Source organism: Cervus elaphus, chromosome X, assembly GCF_910594005.1.
Source record: "Cervus elaphus chromosome X, mCerEla1.1, whole genome shotgun sequence".
Classification (NCBI taxonomy): Eukaryota; Metazoa; Chordata; class Mammalia; order Artiodactyla; family Cervidae; genus Cervus; species Cervus elaphus.
This window is the reverse complement of record NC_057848.1, coordinates 132,437,797-132,450,743: the sequence shown is the minus strand read 5'-3', so window position 1 is coordinate 132,450,743 and position 12,947 is coordinate 132,437,797. Positions and strand designations below refer to the sequence as shown.

General features: G+C 40.0%; 1 protein-coding gene across 1 annotated transcript; it reads left to right on the top strand.

Annotated features, from left to right (window-relative positions):
- The first annotated feature begins 375 nt into the window (after positions 1-375).
- Positions 376-2,153, top strand: LOC122690053 (heterogeneous nuclear ribonucleoprotein A1-like). Its single transcript, XM_043897008.1, has one exon. The coding sequence runs from the start codon at positions 437-439 to the stop codon at positions 1,397-1,399; it is 963 nt and encodes a 320-aa protein (XP_043752943.1). The 5' UTR covers positions 376-436; the 3' UTR covers positions 1,400-2,153.
- Positions 2,154-12,947: the final 10,794 nt, after the last annotated feature.

Genomic DNA, 12,947 nt, shown 5'->3' with positions numbered 1-12,947 from the left:
AGCCATCAGATGGAAGTGTTCCCCAGATGGGAGGTGTAATCTTGGGTGAAGCATCTCTCTTCAGCCAGTGGCAATCCTGGGGAAGAGGACTGATGGCTGAGGGCTGTGGGCCAGCAGAACTCACAGCAGCTGGGAGAATAAGTACTTCAGTTCTGAAGGGGATATCTGGGTACAGCATTCACAATAGTCCTTTTCCTAAAGTTCACAATGTCTGGGCCAGGGTAGTGGTGGTGGTGCTATAGACTCAGAAATGGATAATGTCTTTATTGTTGCTCCATTGTATCTGCCCAGTGCCTACTAAGCAGTTCTTTCTCACAACATTTCTGAAACAAAATGTGTGGAGTTTTTCCCCACATCAAAAACAAGTTCTCTGCTTTCTGCCCGTGGACGCCACGGAGAAAGCATCGTTGAAGACTTCCCCGCCTCCACTGCCGTCATGTCTAAATCAGAGTCTCCCAAAGAGCCCGAACAGCTGCGGAAACTCTTCATCGGAGGATTGAGCTTTGAAACAACTGATGAGAGTCTGAGGAGCCATTTTGAGCAATGGGGAACGCTCACAGACTGTGTGGTAATGAGGGATCCAAACACCAAGCGCTCCAGAGGCTTCGGGTTTGTCACATACGCCACGGTGGAGGAGGTGGATGCGGCCATGAATGCAAGGCCACACAAGGCGGACGGAAGAGTTGTGGAACCAAAGAGGGCCATGTCAAGAGAAGATTCTCAAAGACCTGGTGCCCACTTAACTGTGAAAAAGATTTTTGTTGGTGGCATTAAAGAAGACACTGAAGAACATCACCTGAGAGATTATTTTGAACAGTATGGAAAAATTGAAGTAATTGAAATCATGACTGATCGAGGCAGTGGCAAAAAGAGAGGCTTTGCTTTTGTAACCTTTGATGACCATGACTCTGTAGACAAAATTGTCATTCAGAAATACCACACTGTGAATGGCCACAACTGTGAAGTGAGAAAAGCCCTGTCTAAGCAAGAGATGGCTAGTGCTTCATCCAGCCAGAGAGGTCGAAGTGGTTCTGGAAACTTTGGTGGTGGTCGTGGAGGTGGTTTTGGTGGGAATGACAACTTTGGTCGTGGAGGAAACTTCAGTGGTCGAGGTGGCTTTGGTGGCAGCCGTGGTGGTGGCGGATATGGTGGCAGTGGGGATGGATATAATGGATTTGGTAATGACGGAAGCAATTTTGGAGGTGGCGGAAGCTACAATGATTTTGGCAATTACAACAATCAATCTTCAAATTTTGGACCCATGAAAGGAGGAAACTTTGGAGGCAGAAGTTCTGGCCCCTATGGTGGTGGAGGCCAATACTTTGCCAAACCACGAAACCAAGGTGGCTATGGTGGTTCCAGCAGCAGCAGTAGCTATGGCAGTGGCAGAAGGTTTTAATTACTGCCAGGAAACAAAGCTTAGCAGGAGAGGAGAGCCAGAGAAGTGACAGGGAAGCTACAGGTTACAACAGATTTGTGAACTCAGCCAAGCACAGTGGTGGCAGGGCCTAGCTGCTACAAAGAAGACATGTTTTAGACAATACTCATGTGTATGGGCAAAAAACTCGAGGACTGTACTTGTGACTAATTGTATAACAGGTTATTTTAGTTTCTGTTCTGTGGAAAGTGTAAAGCATTCCAACAAAGGGTTTTAATGTAGATTTTTTTTTTTTTTGCACCCATGCTGTTGATTGCTAAATGTAATAGTCTGATCATGACGCTGAATAAATGTCTTTTTTTTTTTTTTTTTAATGTGCTGTGTAAAGTTAGTCTACTCTGAAGCCATTTTGGTAAACTACCCCAACAGTGTGAAGTTAGAATTCCTTCAGGGTGATGCCAGGTTCCATTTGAAATTTATTTACAACTTGCTTGGTGGAGAAGCTGTTGTCTTCAGAACCTTGGTGTAGTTGAACTGACAGTTACTGTGTTGTGACCTGGAGTTCACCATTTAAAGGGTCACCCATGCAAAGTCATGGAGGTTTTTTTTTTTTTTTTTGGTTATTAATGATTGTTGGCACATCCTATGCAATATATCTAAATTGAATTATGGTACCAGATAAAAGTTATAGATGGGAATGAAGCTTGTGTATCATCCATTATCATGTGTAATCAATAAAAGATTTAATACCCTCAAAAAAAAAAAAAAAAAACAAGTTCTCCAACTCTTATGTTGTGCATATTAAGTCATTTCAGTCAAGTTCAACTCTTGGCAACCCCATGGACTGTAGCCCACCAGGCTCCTCTGTCCATGGGGAATCTCCAGGCAAGAATACTGGAGTGGGTTGCCATTTCCTCCTCCAAGGGATCTTCCCAGCCCCAGGATCAAACCTATGTTCTTACATCTCCTGCATTGGCAGGCAGGTTCTTTACCACTAGCACCACCTGGGAAGCCCAAACTGAGGATCCTTCAATTCAATTCAATTTCTATGCCAACACCAACTCTTCAGTGAGATTCTGCAGGTTGAAGGGCACAGAGAAATGGTAGCCATCCCCATGCCAGAAAGAGGGCTCTTATGAGAAAATGACCATGCTGGCCCCCTGATCTTGCCCTTCCAGCCTCCAGAACTGAAAAAGATTTTTTAAAATGTATTATTTAATCACCCAGTGTACAGGCTTTTGTTATGACTGCCTGAGTAAACCAAGTCACGTCCATAGGTAATGTGTAATTTAATTAAAAGAAGGAGCTCTGTTTCATCCCTGTGAATGAGTCACCCATCCCAAGTGGTGGGTTTTGTAGCTTTACTTCATCAGACCTGAGGTTAAACTGTTGATGAAATGATAATCAACATTACAGTGTAAGCCTACATTTTAAAAATAAGATGCTCTTGACAGTATCTTGAATGACCTTTTTTCTCCCTATTTATGGTTCCAGAAATGAAGCTGATATTAAGTTGCAACAGGCCCACTATTTTGCTACATTTTACAGCAATTCCCCAGATTGCCTGGGTGCCCCAGAACACTCTTTTCCTATAAGGCTTCCCTGGGACCAGGAGAGTCATTTTCTCTACCCACATTCATCCTTCATTTCCTTTAAACACAAAACGACTTCAAACGACTGAGTTTAAATTGTTTCACTTTGCTCTAAAACACAAACACAGAAAGTTTATTTCTTAGCTCCTCGGGCAAAGTGAGTCCTTTGTGTTTCTTGACTTTATATTAACTGGCAGTGTTACTCTCACATATGAATATTAAGGATGGACAAAAGGAATGGACAGCCCTGGAAACCTAAAGGAAGCACTCTCAGTGGAAATCTTTAACTCTTAATCTTGGCAAACTTACTGTCTTCTAGAACTGGGTGTTGCAATTGTGGATTTGGACCATTTCTCGTCAGTTGGACTTTGGATTCCTAACGCCTCCCTTGGCCCCTTCTGGCTCAATTTCCTCCAACCTCATCATCTTCACAACTGAGCTAACCATGTGACAGCCTACCAATGGTGCCTGCGTACCCACACTCTACCCCTCCTGCCTGAACTTGCATGCCACACAGTCATACTCACACATCAGTAAGGAAATGCCTTCATCCTTTCTCTCTTCTAAATGTAGCAAAGAAGGGCTTGACTCCCTTGATAGAAACAGTTTGTAAGCATCTCCAACTCCTTACCCTCAGCTTCCCTCCCCACTATCAGAATGGTTCATGAGTTGTGAAAATCATTTTCATAGAATTGTTTGTATTTTAATTATGTATGTGTCATAAATAAATGCAATAATAGAATCACATACTGTTAGAAAAAAAAAACTATCTTTTATCACAAATAAAATGTGCCCCAGTTGCCTAAAAGATTGCCTGGCATATAAAAGGTGCTCAAAGAGTATTAACTGAATCAATGAACTCATCATTTTTATAGCTGAGATCCATTGATATATCAAATTTCTTAATCTGGCAAATTAACATAGAACCATAGCTTTAGCTTACAGAATTATTTGTAATGTTCAGTGAAGAGTCTAAAATCACTGGGAGAGAAACATAAAAGTTTTTTTTTTTTTGCCATTTCATTTTTTTTTCAGAATTAATGAGGTATAATTGACAGAATCATAATATTTAAAGTATACAACTAAAGTGAAGATTTGCTAAACATACACACTGTGAAAGGATTCCCTCCATCGAGTTATTTAACACATCCATCACCTCACATATTCCTTCTCTCCTTTTTATTTGTGAGAACAATTAAGTTCTATTATTTTGGCAAATTTTAATCATAAAATACAATATTAGCTAACCATTATGGTATACATTAGATTCACAGACATTTTTCATCTCATAGCTAAAAGTTTGTACCCTTTTACTAGCCTCTCCCTATTTCCCCCATGCCACCTTTCTGTCTGATTTACTTCAGTAAGCATAATAATGCCTCCAGGTTTAAACATATTGTTGCAAATTATCTTATTTCCTTCTTTTTAAAGGTTGAATAATGATCCATTATATGTATATACATATACACACATATATATGGTCATATTTTCTTTATCCATTCATCCATCAGTGGACACTTAGGTTGTTTCCATATCTTGGCTACTGTCGATAATGATGCAATAGACATAGAAGTACACATATCTCTTTGAGATAATGATTTCATTTCCTTTGAATATATATACACCAAAGTAGAATTACTGGATCACATGGTAGATCTATTTTTAATTTCTTGAGAACCTTTCTTGAGGATTTCCATAGTGACTGTATCAATTTATACTTCCACCAACAGCGTAAAAGAGTTCTCTTTTCTCCATATCTTCACCAACACCTTTTAAACTGTATGCCAATTAAATGGACAACCTGAAAGAAATGAACAAATTCTTAGAAAAGTACAATCTGCCAAGAGTGAACCAGGAAGAAATAGAAAATATGAACAGGCCAATCACAAGCACTGAGATTGAAACTATGATTTAAAAAATTCCAACAAACAAAAGTCCAGAACCTGATGGCTTCACCAGCAAATTCTATCAAACATTTAGAGAAGAGCTAACATCTATCCTTCTGATACTCTTCCAAAAAATTTCAGAGGAAGGAATACTTCCAAATGCATTCTATAAGACTACCATCACCCTGATCCAAACCAGACAAAGATACAAAGAAAAATAGAAAGAAAGAAAATTACAGGCCAATATCACTGATGAACATAGATGCAAAACTTAACAAAATACTGGCAATCTGGATCCAACAATACATTTAAAGGATCATACACCATGAACAAGTGGAATTTATCCCAAGGATGAAAGGATTGTCCAATATCGGCAAATCAATCGGTGTGATACACCACATCAACAAATTGAAGAATGAAAACCATATTACTATCTCAATAGATGTAGAAAAATCTTTTGACAAAATTCAGCACCCATTTATGATAAAAACTCTCCAGAAAGTGGATTTAGAGGGAACATACCTCAACATAATAAAGGCCATGCATGACAAACCTGGGGCTTCCTCAGTGGCTCAGTGATAAAGAATTTGCCTGCAAAGAAGGAGATGCAGGAGATGCAGGTTTGATCATCAGGTCAGGAAAATCCCCTGAAGGAGGGCATGACAACCCACTCAAGTATCCTTGTCTGGAGAATCCCATGGACAGAGGAATGTGGTCGGCTACAGTCCATAGGGTTGCAGAGAGTTGGACATGACTGAGGCAACTTAGCACAAAAGCATGCATGACAAACCTACAGCTCACATCATACTCAATGGTGACAAGCTGAAAGCATTTTGCCTAAAATCTGGAACAAGACAAGGATGTCCACTCTCACCACTTTTAAGCATAGTTTTGGATTGCTACAGCAATCAGAGAATATTAAAAGAGAAAGACAATGCAAAGAACCTGTGATGTAGAAGCAAAAGATAATGAATGGGAAAAATAAACACAGACAGACCTGAGTAGTATGAATGGTATGAATGAGCTAATAGAGAGAGGGGCTGGCTATACTAGGACAAATATTTATAAAACTTCTTTACCAGGTCCTAAAAACCATGGAGGGCAGAGAAAAGTTGTTATTTATTTCCAATATTTTCTTATACCTGACAATAATGGCAAAAATTAAGAATTTAACAAAACGAGTGGAGGGGATATGGATCAAAAGGAACTTTCATATATAGCTGGCATGAGTATGAATTGATAAAACTTCTATGGAAAATAATCCAACATAATCTTACAAAATTGAACACATGCACATCTTACAGTTTAGCAACCACTCGTAAGTACATATAACTGAGAGAAACCCTCATAATTATGTTACAGGATATGTGCGAGTTTCTTTATAGCTGTGGTGCTTGTAATGGTAAAAAACCAACAACCCCACCCCAACTCAGAACAACCCAATTGTCCACTGACAGAAAAATTAATAAAATAGATTGTGGTAATATTCACAGAAGAGCTTTCATGCATCAGTAAAAATTAATGAGCTAAATTATGGCAGATACTGATCAGTTCATCACTGCACCTATTTTCTCTTATTCCTGGGAATACAACTAGCCTCTATTATATTTTCCAGCCTCCCATGTATTTATGTGTGATCATATGTGTCATTTGGAATCCTCTGGGAAGTCACCACAAAGGTGGAATTAGTAGTGTAAGAATTTCATTGACATTGAGTCCTATGAATAACAAAGGGCAAACAGAAGAAGAGTAGACCTGGAGACCCTTCAAACCATGATGCAGGTCTCACCCATGTGAAAGGAGAGGGGAAGGAAGAATGAGTGGCTAAGGAAAACTTCAGACTGCAGTGTGACTCTGATTAAGTTTTGATTAGTCCAATGTGAAGTCCCAACACAAATCTTGCCAACAGATACATTCTGCATTGGGTAAAAATATTCAGGGCCTTGTAAATTTGCAGTGCTCAGTCACTGGTTGGAAACTGCCTGCCTGGCTTCACCTTGAATGTTATGATAGATCTTACAGGTGTTGCAGCTGGAGGCTGTCAGCTCACTGAATTCCTTCAAGCAGCTTCTGTGTTGAAGGGAGATCTGATAAGCACACCTCCATGGGTGTAGCATGTGGCTGAGTTTTCATAAATGGAACATGAGAAGTGATGTGTGTCACTTCCAGAACTGACTCAGAAACACCCTCCATGGATCCTCCATGTTTTTCCTCTCTCTTTAGCTTGAGGGAAGATAAATATGGCAATTTAGGAAACCATATGTTGAAAACAGCAGAGGATAAGATGGAGGAATTCTAAGTTCCTGATTCATCAATTGGATGAGAGCCATACACTATTAAAACTTGTGTTTTAGAGTTTATGCAGGAAAGAAATAAGTTGCAATACTTAGATTTGAGAGTTTGTCTATTATGACAACTAATTATATCATAAATCATGCTTTTAGTGACTCATTAAATCATAGATGATTCTTGGAAAACTAATTTTGAGACACAAAAGGAGATCCCAGAAGACAAAATACAGTATGCTGCAATTTTATAGACTCAAAACAAGTAGCTTTAATAATATATTGCTTAAGAATTATATTTTCAAAGTCATAAAGAATTTTTAAAGTAATGATAGTGGTTAATTCTGGGGAGAGTCAGAGACTGGGAGAAATATATTGGTAGATGAGAAATGTGTGTAGTAAGATTAATCACAACTTCTCAGGTAATAAATCTATGGTCCTCTATAATCCATTTTTGCATGGAAACACTTATTAAAGGCAGAGACTTCCTGTGAGATGGAGAATCACTGCTATGTTTTCTTAGGGACTATCAAGTGTTCCTATCAAAGCTCTCTTATTCCTTCGGATAATAGTTGACATTTTGAAATAAAGATTCTTCTCTAAGAGGTATCAAGAAATCATGCAAAATTCTGTAAAGCAATTATCTTTCAATAAAAAAATAAATTAAAAAAGAAAAAGTCATTAAATTGAGAGGTAACAAGCCAAAAATTCAAAATATCTTTGTATGCTCAAATATCAGAAACAGAATATCAAATTAAATTTGAAAATGTGTTTTAGTTAGGAACTGTATGTAGCTGCAAATACACAAACTGCAAAATAGTGGCTTAAACACACAAAGATTTAATATCTCACAGTAAAGAAGTTTGAAGTTTGGAAGGCCAGAGATGGAAGTCTACAGTGTCCTCTGGAAACCAAAATTTCTTCTTTCTGCTCCTAGGATATGATTTTCATCTTTAAAGGTCAAGATGGCTGCTGGATAGTCACTAACTTCCATTTCAAGTAGAAGGAAGTACAAAGGGCAACCAAACTCCCAGAAATCAGCTTTCTTTAAACAGCCTTCCAAAAAGACCCAACTAATAGTCATGCTTTCTCTTTACCAAAGGAGATGAGAATAAAGTCTCTATTTTGAATGGTCACATGGCCAAATGAAAATCAGAGTTCCACTAAAGAAAGAAGGGGGAGAGATAAACTAGAAAGAAAAGGCACCTTGCATAAAATTGACTATACACAAAACCCATGACCCAGAAGTTCTACTACTATGCAAAAGCTTGTGAGCATATTCAGTCGCTTCAGTCATATCTGACTCTTTGTGACCCTATGGACTATACCCCACCAGGCTCCTCTCTCCATGGAATTCTCCAGGCAAGAATACCAGAGTGGGTTGCCATGTTTTCCTCCAGGGAAACTCCCCCATCCAGGGATCAAACCTGCATCTCCTGTGTCTCCTGCATTGCAGGTGGATTCTTTAATGCTGAGCCACTGGGAAGCCCATGAAAGCTTAGAGCAATTCTTACAAATAGACACCAGAAAGCATGTACAAGAACTTTCATAACAGCTATGTTAATAATATCAACAAACTAGAAATAAATGTCATTAACAATATAATAAATTGTGCAATAAACTCGATAGGCAGTGGAGATCAATCATATATTTCAAAGAATTGATAGAAATAAGACCCAGTAAACTCAGCAGTGGCCACAGGACTGGAAAAGGTCAGTTTTCATTCCAATCCCAAAGAAAGGCAATCCCAAAGAATGCTCAAACAACTGCAAAATTGCCCTCATCTCACAATGCTAGTAAAGTAATGCTCAAAATTCTCCAAGCCAGGCTTCAGCAATACATGAACTGTGAACTTCCAGATGTTCAAGCTGGCTTTAGAAAAGGCTGAGGAACCACAGATCAAATTGCCAACATCTGCTGGATCATTGAAAAAGCAAGAGAGTTCCAGAAAATCATCTATTCCTGCTTTATTGACTATGATAAAGCCTTTGACTGTGTGGATCACAATAAACTGTGGAAAATTCTGAAAGAGATGGGAATATCAGAGCACCTGACCTGCCTCTTGAGAAACCTGTATGCAGGTCAGGAAGCAACAGTTAGAACTGGACATGGAACAACAGACTGTTTCCAAATAGGAAAAGGAGTACATCAAGGCTGTATAGTGTCACCCTGCTTATTTAACTTATATGCAGAGCATATCATGAGAAATGCTGGGCTGGAGGAAGCATAAGCTGGAATCAAGATTGCAGGGAGAAATATCAACAACCTCAGATATGCAGATGACACCACCCTTATGGCAGAAAGCGAAGAAGAACTGAAGAGCCTCTTGAAGAAAGTGAAAGAGGAGAGTGAAAAAGTTGGCTTAAAGCTCAACATTCAGAAAACTAAGATCACGGCATTTGGTTCTATCACTTCATGGGAAATAGTTGGGGAAACAGTGGAAACAATGGCTGACTTTGTTTTTCTGGGCTCCAAAATCACTGCAGATGGTGACTGCAGTCATGAAATTAAAAGAGGCTTGCTCTTTGGAAGGAAAGTTATGACTAACCTAGACAGCATATTAAAAAGCAGAGACATTACTTTGCCAACAAAGGTCCATCTAGTCAAGGCTATGGTTTTTCCAGTGGTCATGTATGGATGTGAGAGTTGGACTATAAAGAAAGCTGAGCGCCAAAGAATTGATGCTTTTGAACTGTGGTGTTGGAGAAGACTCTTGAGAGTCCCTTGGACTGCAAGGAGATCCAACCAGTCCATCCTAAAGGAGATCAGTCCTGGGTGTTCATTGGAAGGACTGATGTTGCAGCTGAAACTCCAATACTTTGGCCACCTGATGCGAAGAACTGACTCATTTGGAAAGACCCTGATGCTGGGAGAGATTGAGGGCCAGAGACGAAGGGGACAACAGAGGATGAGATGGTTGGATGGCATCACCGACTCGATGGACACGGGTTTGGGTAGACTCTGGGAGTTGGTGAAGGACAGGGAGGCCTGGCATGATGCAGTTCATGGGGTCACAAAGAGTCGGACACGACTAAGTGACTGAACTGAACTGAACTGAAGACCCAGTGGGATAGAGCACTGGTTCCACTGACATAAAGTTCAAAAACTGGCAAATCTAAGTAATGTTCAAATATATGCAACATAAAGTAATTTTATAGAATGAGTGTTCGTGTTCCCCACAATTCATATGTTAAAACTCCTCAAAGTGATGGTATTAGGAAGTGGGGCCTTTGAGAGATGAGGTCATAAAGGTGGAGCCTCCGTTAATGAATCGGATAAATAGAGTCACAATAGAGTTTCCTTCCCCTGCTCTGCTTTCCACTATTGAGGATACAAGAAATTAGCAGCCTACCAGCCAGAAGAGTGTGGAAAATTCTTCAAGAGATGGGAATACCAGACCACCTGACCTGCCTCCTGAGAAATCTGTTTGCAGGTCAAGAAGCAACAGTTAGGGCTGATTCATATCAATGTATGACAAAACCCACTGAAATGTTGTGAAGTAATTAGCCTCCAAATAATAAAAAAAAAAATAGAATAAAATATAAAAAAAAAAGAAAAAAAAACAAAAAAGAAGCAACAGTTAGAACCGGACATGGAACAATGGACTGGTTCAAAATTGGGAAAGGAGTATGTCAAGGCTGTATATCATCACCCTGCTTATTTAACTTATATGTACACTACATCCTGCAAAATACTGGGCTGGATGAAGCACAAGCTGGAATCAAGATTGCTGAGTAAATATCAATAACCTCAGATATGCAGATGGCACCACCCTTATGGCAGAAAGGGAAGAACTAAAGAGCCTCTTGATGAACGTGAAAGAGGAGAGTGAAAAAGTTGGCTTAAAACTTCAGAAAACTAAGATCATGGCATCCAGTCCCATCACTTGATGGCAAATAGATGGGAAAACAATGGAAAGTGTGACAGACTTTATTTTGGGGTGTTCCAAAAATCACTGCAGATGGTGACTACAGTCATGAAATTAAAAGACACTTGCTCCTTGGAAGAAAAGCTATTATCAACCTAGACAGTATATTAAAAAGCAGAGACATTACTTTGCCAACAAAGGTCCATCTAGTCAAAGCTATGATTTTTCCAGTAGTCATGAATGAACGTGAGAGTTGGACTATAAAGAAAGCTGAGTGCCGAGGAATTGATGCTTTTGAACTGTGGTGTTGGAGAAGACTCCTGAAAGTCCCTTGAACTGCGAGGAGATCAAACCAGTCAATCTTAAAGGAAATCAGTCCTGAATATTCATCGGAAGGACTGATGCTGAAGCTGAAACTTCAGTGCTTTGGCCACCTGATGCAAAGAATTGACTCATTTGAAAAGACCCTGATGCTGGGAAAGATTGAAGGCAGGAGGAGAAGGGGACGGCAGAGGATGAGGTGGTTGGATGGCATCACCAACTCTATGCACATGAGTTTGAGCAAGCTCTGGGAGTTGGAGATGGACAGGGAAGCCTGGTGTGCTGCAGTCCATGGGGTCACAAAAAGTTGGACATGACTGAGTGAATGAACTGACTGAGACAGAAAATCGCTCTCATCAGAACCCAACTGTGTTGGAACCCTGATCTCAGACTTATAGCCTCTGGAGCTGTGAGAAACAAATTTCTATTCTTTATAAGCCACCCAGTATGGCATTTTGTTACACCAACCTGAAATGACTAAACAAGAGTTTCGTATTAATCAGGATTCCCTGGTGGCTCAGATGGTAAAGAATCTACCTGCAATGTAGGAGACCCAGGCCTGATCCCTAGGTCAGGAAGATCCCCTGGAGAAGGGAATGGATACCCACTCCAGTATTCTTGCCTGGAGGATCCCATGGACAGAGGAGCCTGGCAGGCTGTAGTCCATGGAGTCACAATGAGTTGGACACGACTGAGAGACTAACACTTTCACTTTCTCCAGAGAAACAGAATAAATAGGATATGTCACTATTTATAAGAGGGGATTTATTATAGGAATTGGTTTACAAGGTTATGGAGGTTGTGAAGACCCACAATCTACCATTTGCATGCTGGCGAATGAGGAAAGCTGGTGGAATGACTCAATCTAAGTCCAAACGCATTATGGTCTAAGTCCCAGTTGAAGCCCAAATGTCTGAGAACCAGAAGTGCCTGTTTATGAGGAGAGGAGAAGATGGATGTATCAGCTCAACCAGAGAATGGTTCACCTTTCCTCTAACTCTTTGTTCTATTCTGGCCTTCTGTTCATTGCATAATGCCCACTCACATTGGGAAAGGTAATCTGCTTTGCTCAGTTCATCAACTCAAATGCTATTCTCTTCCAGAAACACCCTCATAGATTCACTTAGAAATTATGTTTTATCAGCTATCTGTACATCCATCTGCCCATTCAGGTTGACACATAAAATTGACTATCACAATCCCACCTCTTGTCAATTTAACATCTATCTGCATCTCCTTAAACTATACTTGAAAAAGGGAAGCCCTGGTGGCTTAGACAGTAAAGAATCCACCTGCAATGCAGGAGACCAGGGTTCAATCCCTGGATTGGGGAGATCCCCTGGAGAAGGGAATGGCTACCCACTCCAGTATTCTTGCCTGGGAAATCCCTTGGACAGAGAAGCCTGGTGAGCTACATACAATCCATGGGGTCACAAAAGAGTCGGACATAATTCAGCAACTAAACAACAACAATATGTATATATACACACAAACATATTCGTAACAAAATAAGGAGGAATTGTCATGACAATTACAGTCCCTGTTTCTGTCACTGATCACATGGTCATAGCTGGTATTTTTAACTGCCTTCTTCCACTACTTATTACATATTCCCTT

What these genes read in the sequence shown, in the direction of transcription:
- LOC122690053 (XM_043897008.1), top strand. Translation starts at nt 437, where the DNA reads ATGTCTAAATCAGAGTCTCCCAAAGAGCCCGAACAGCTGCGGAAACTC.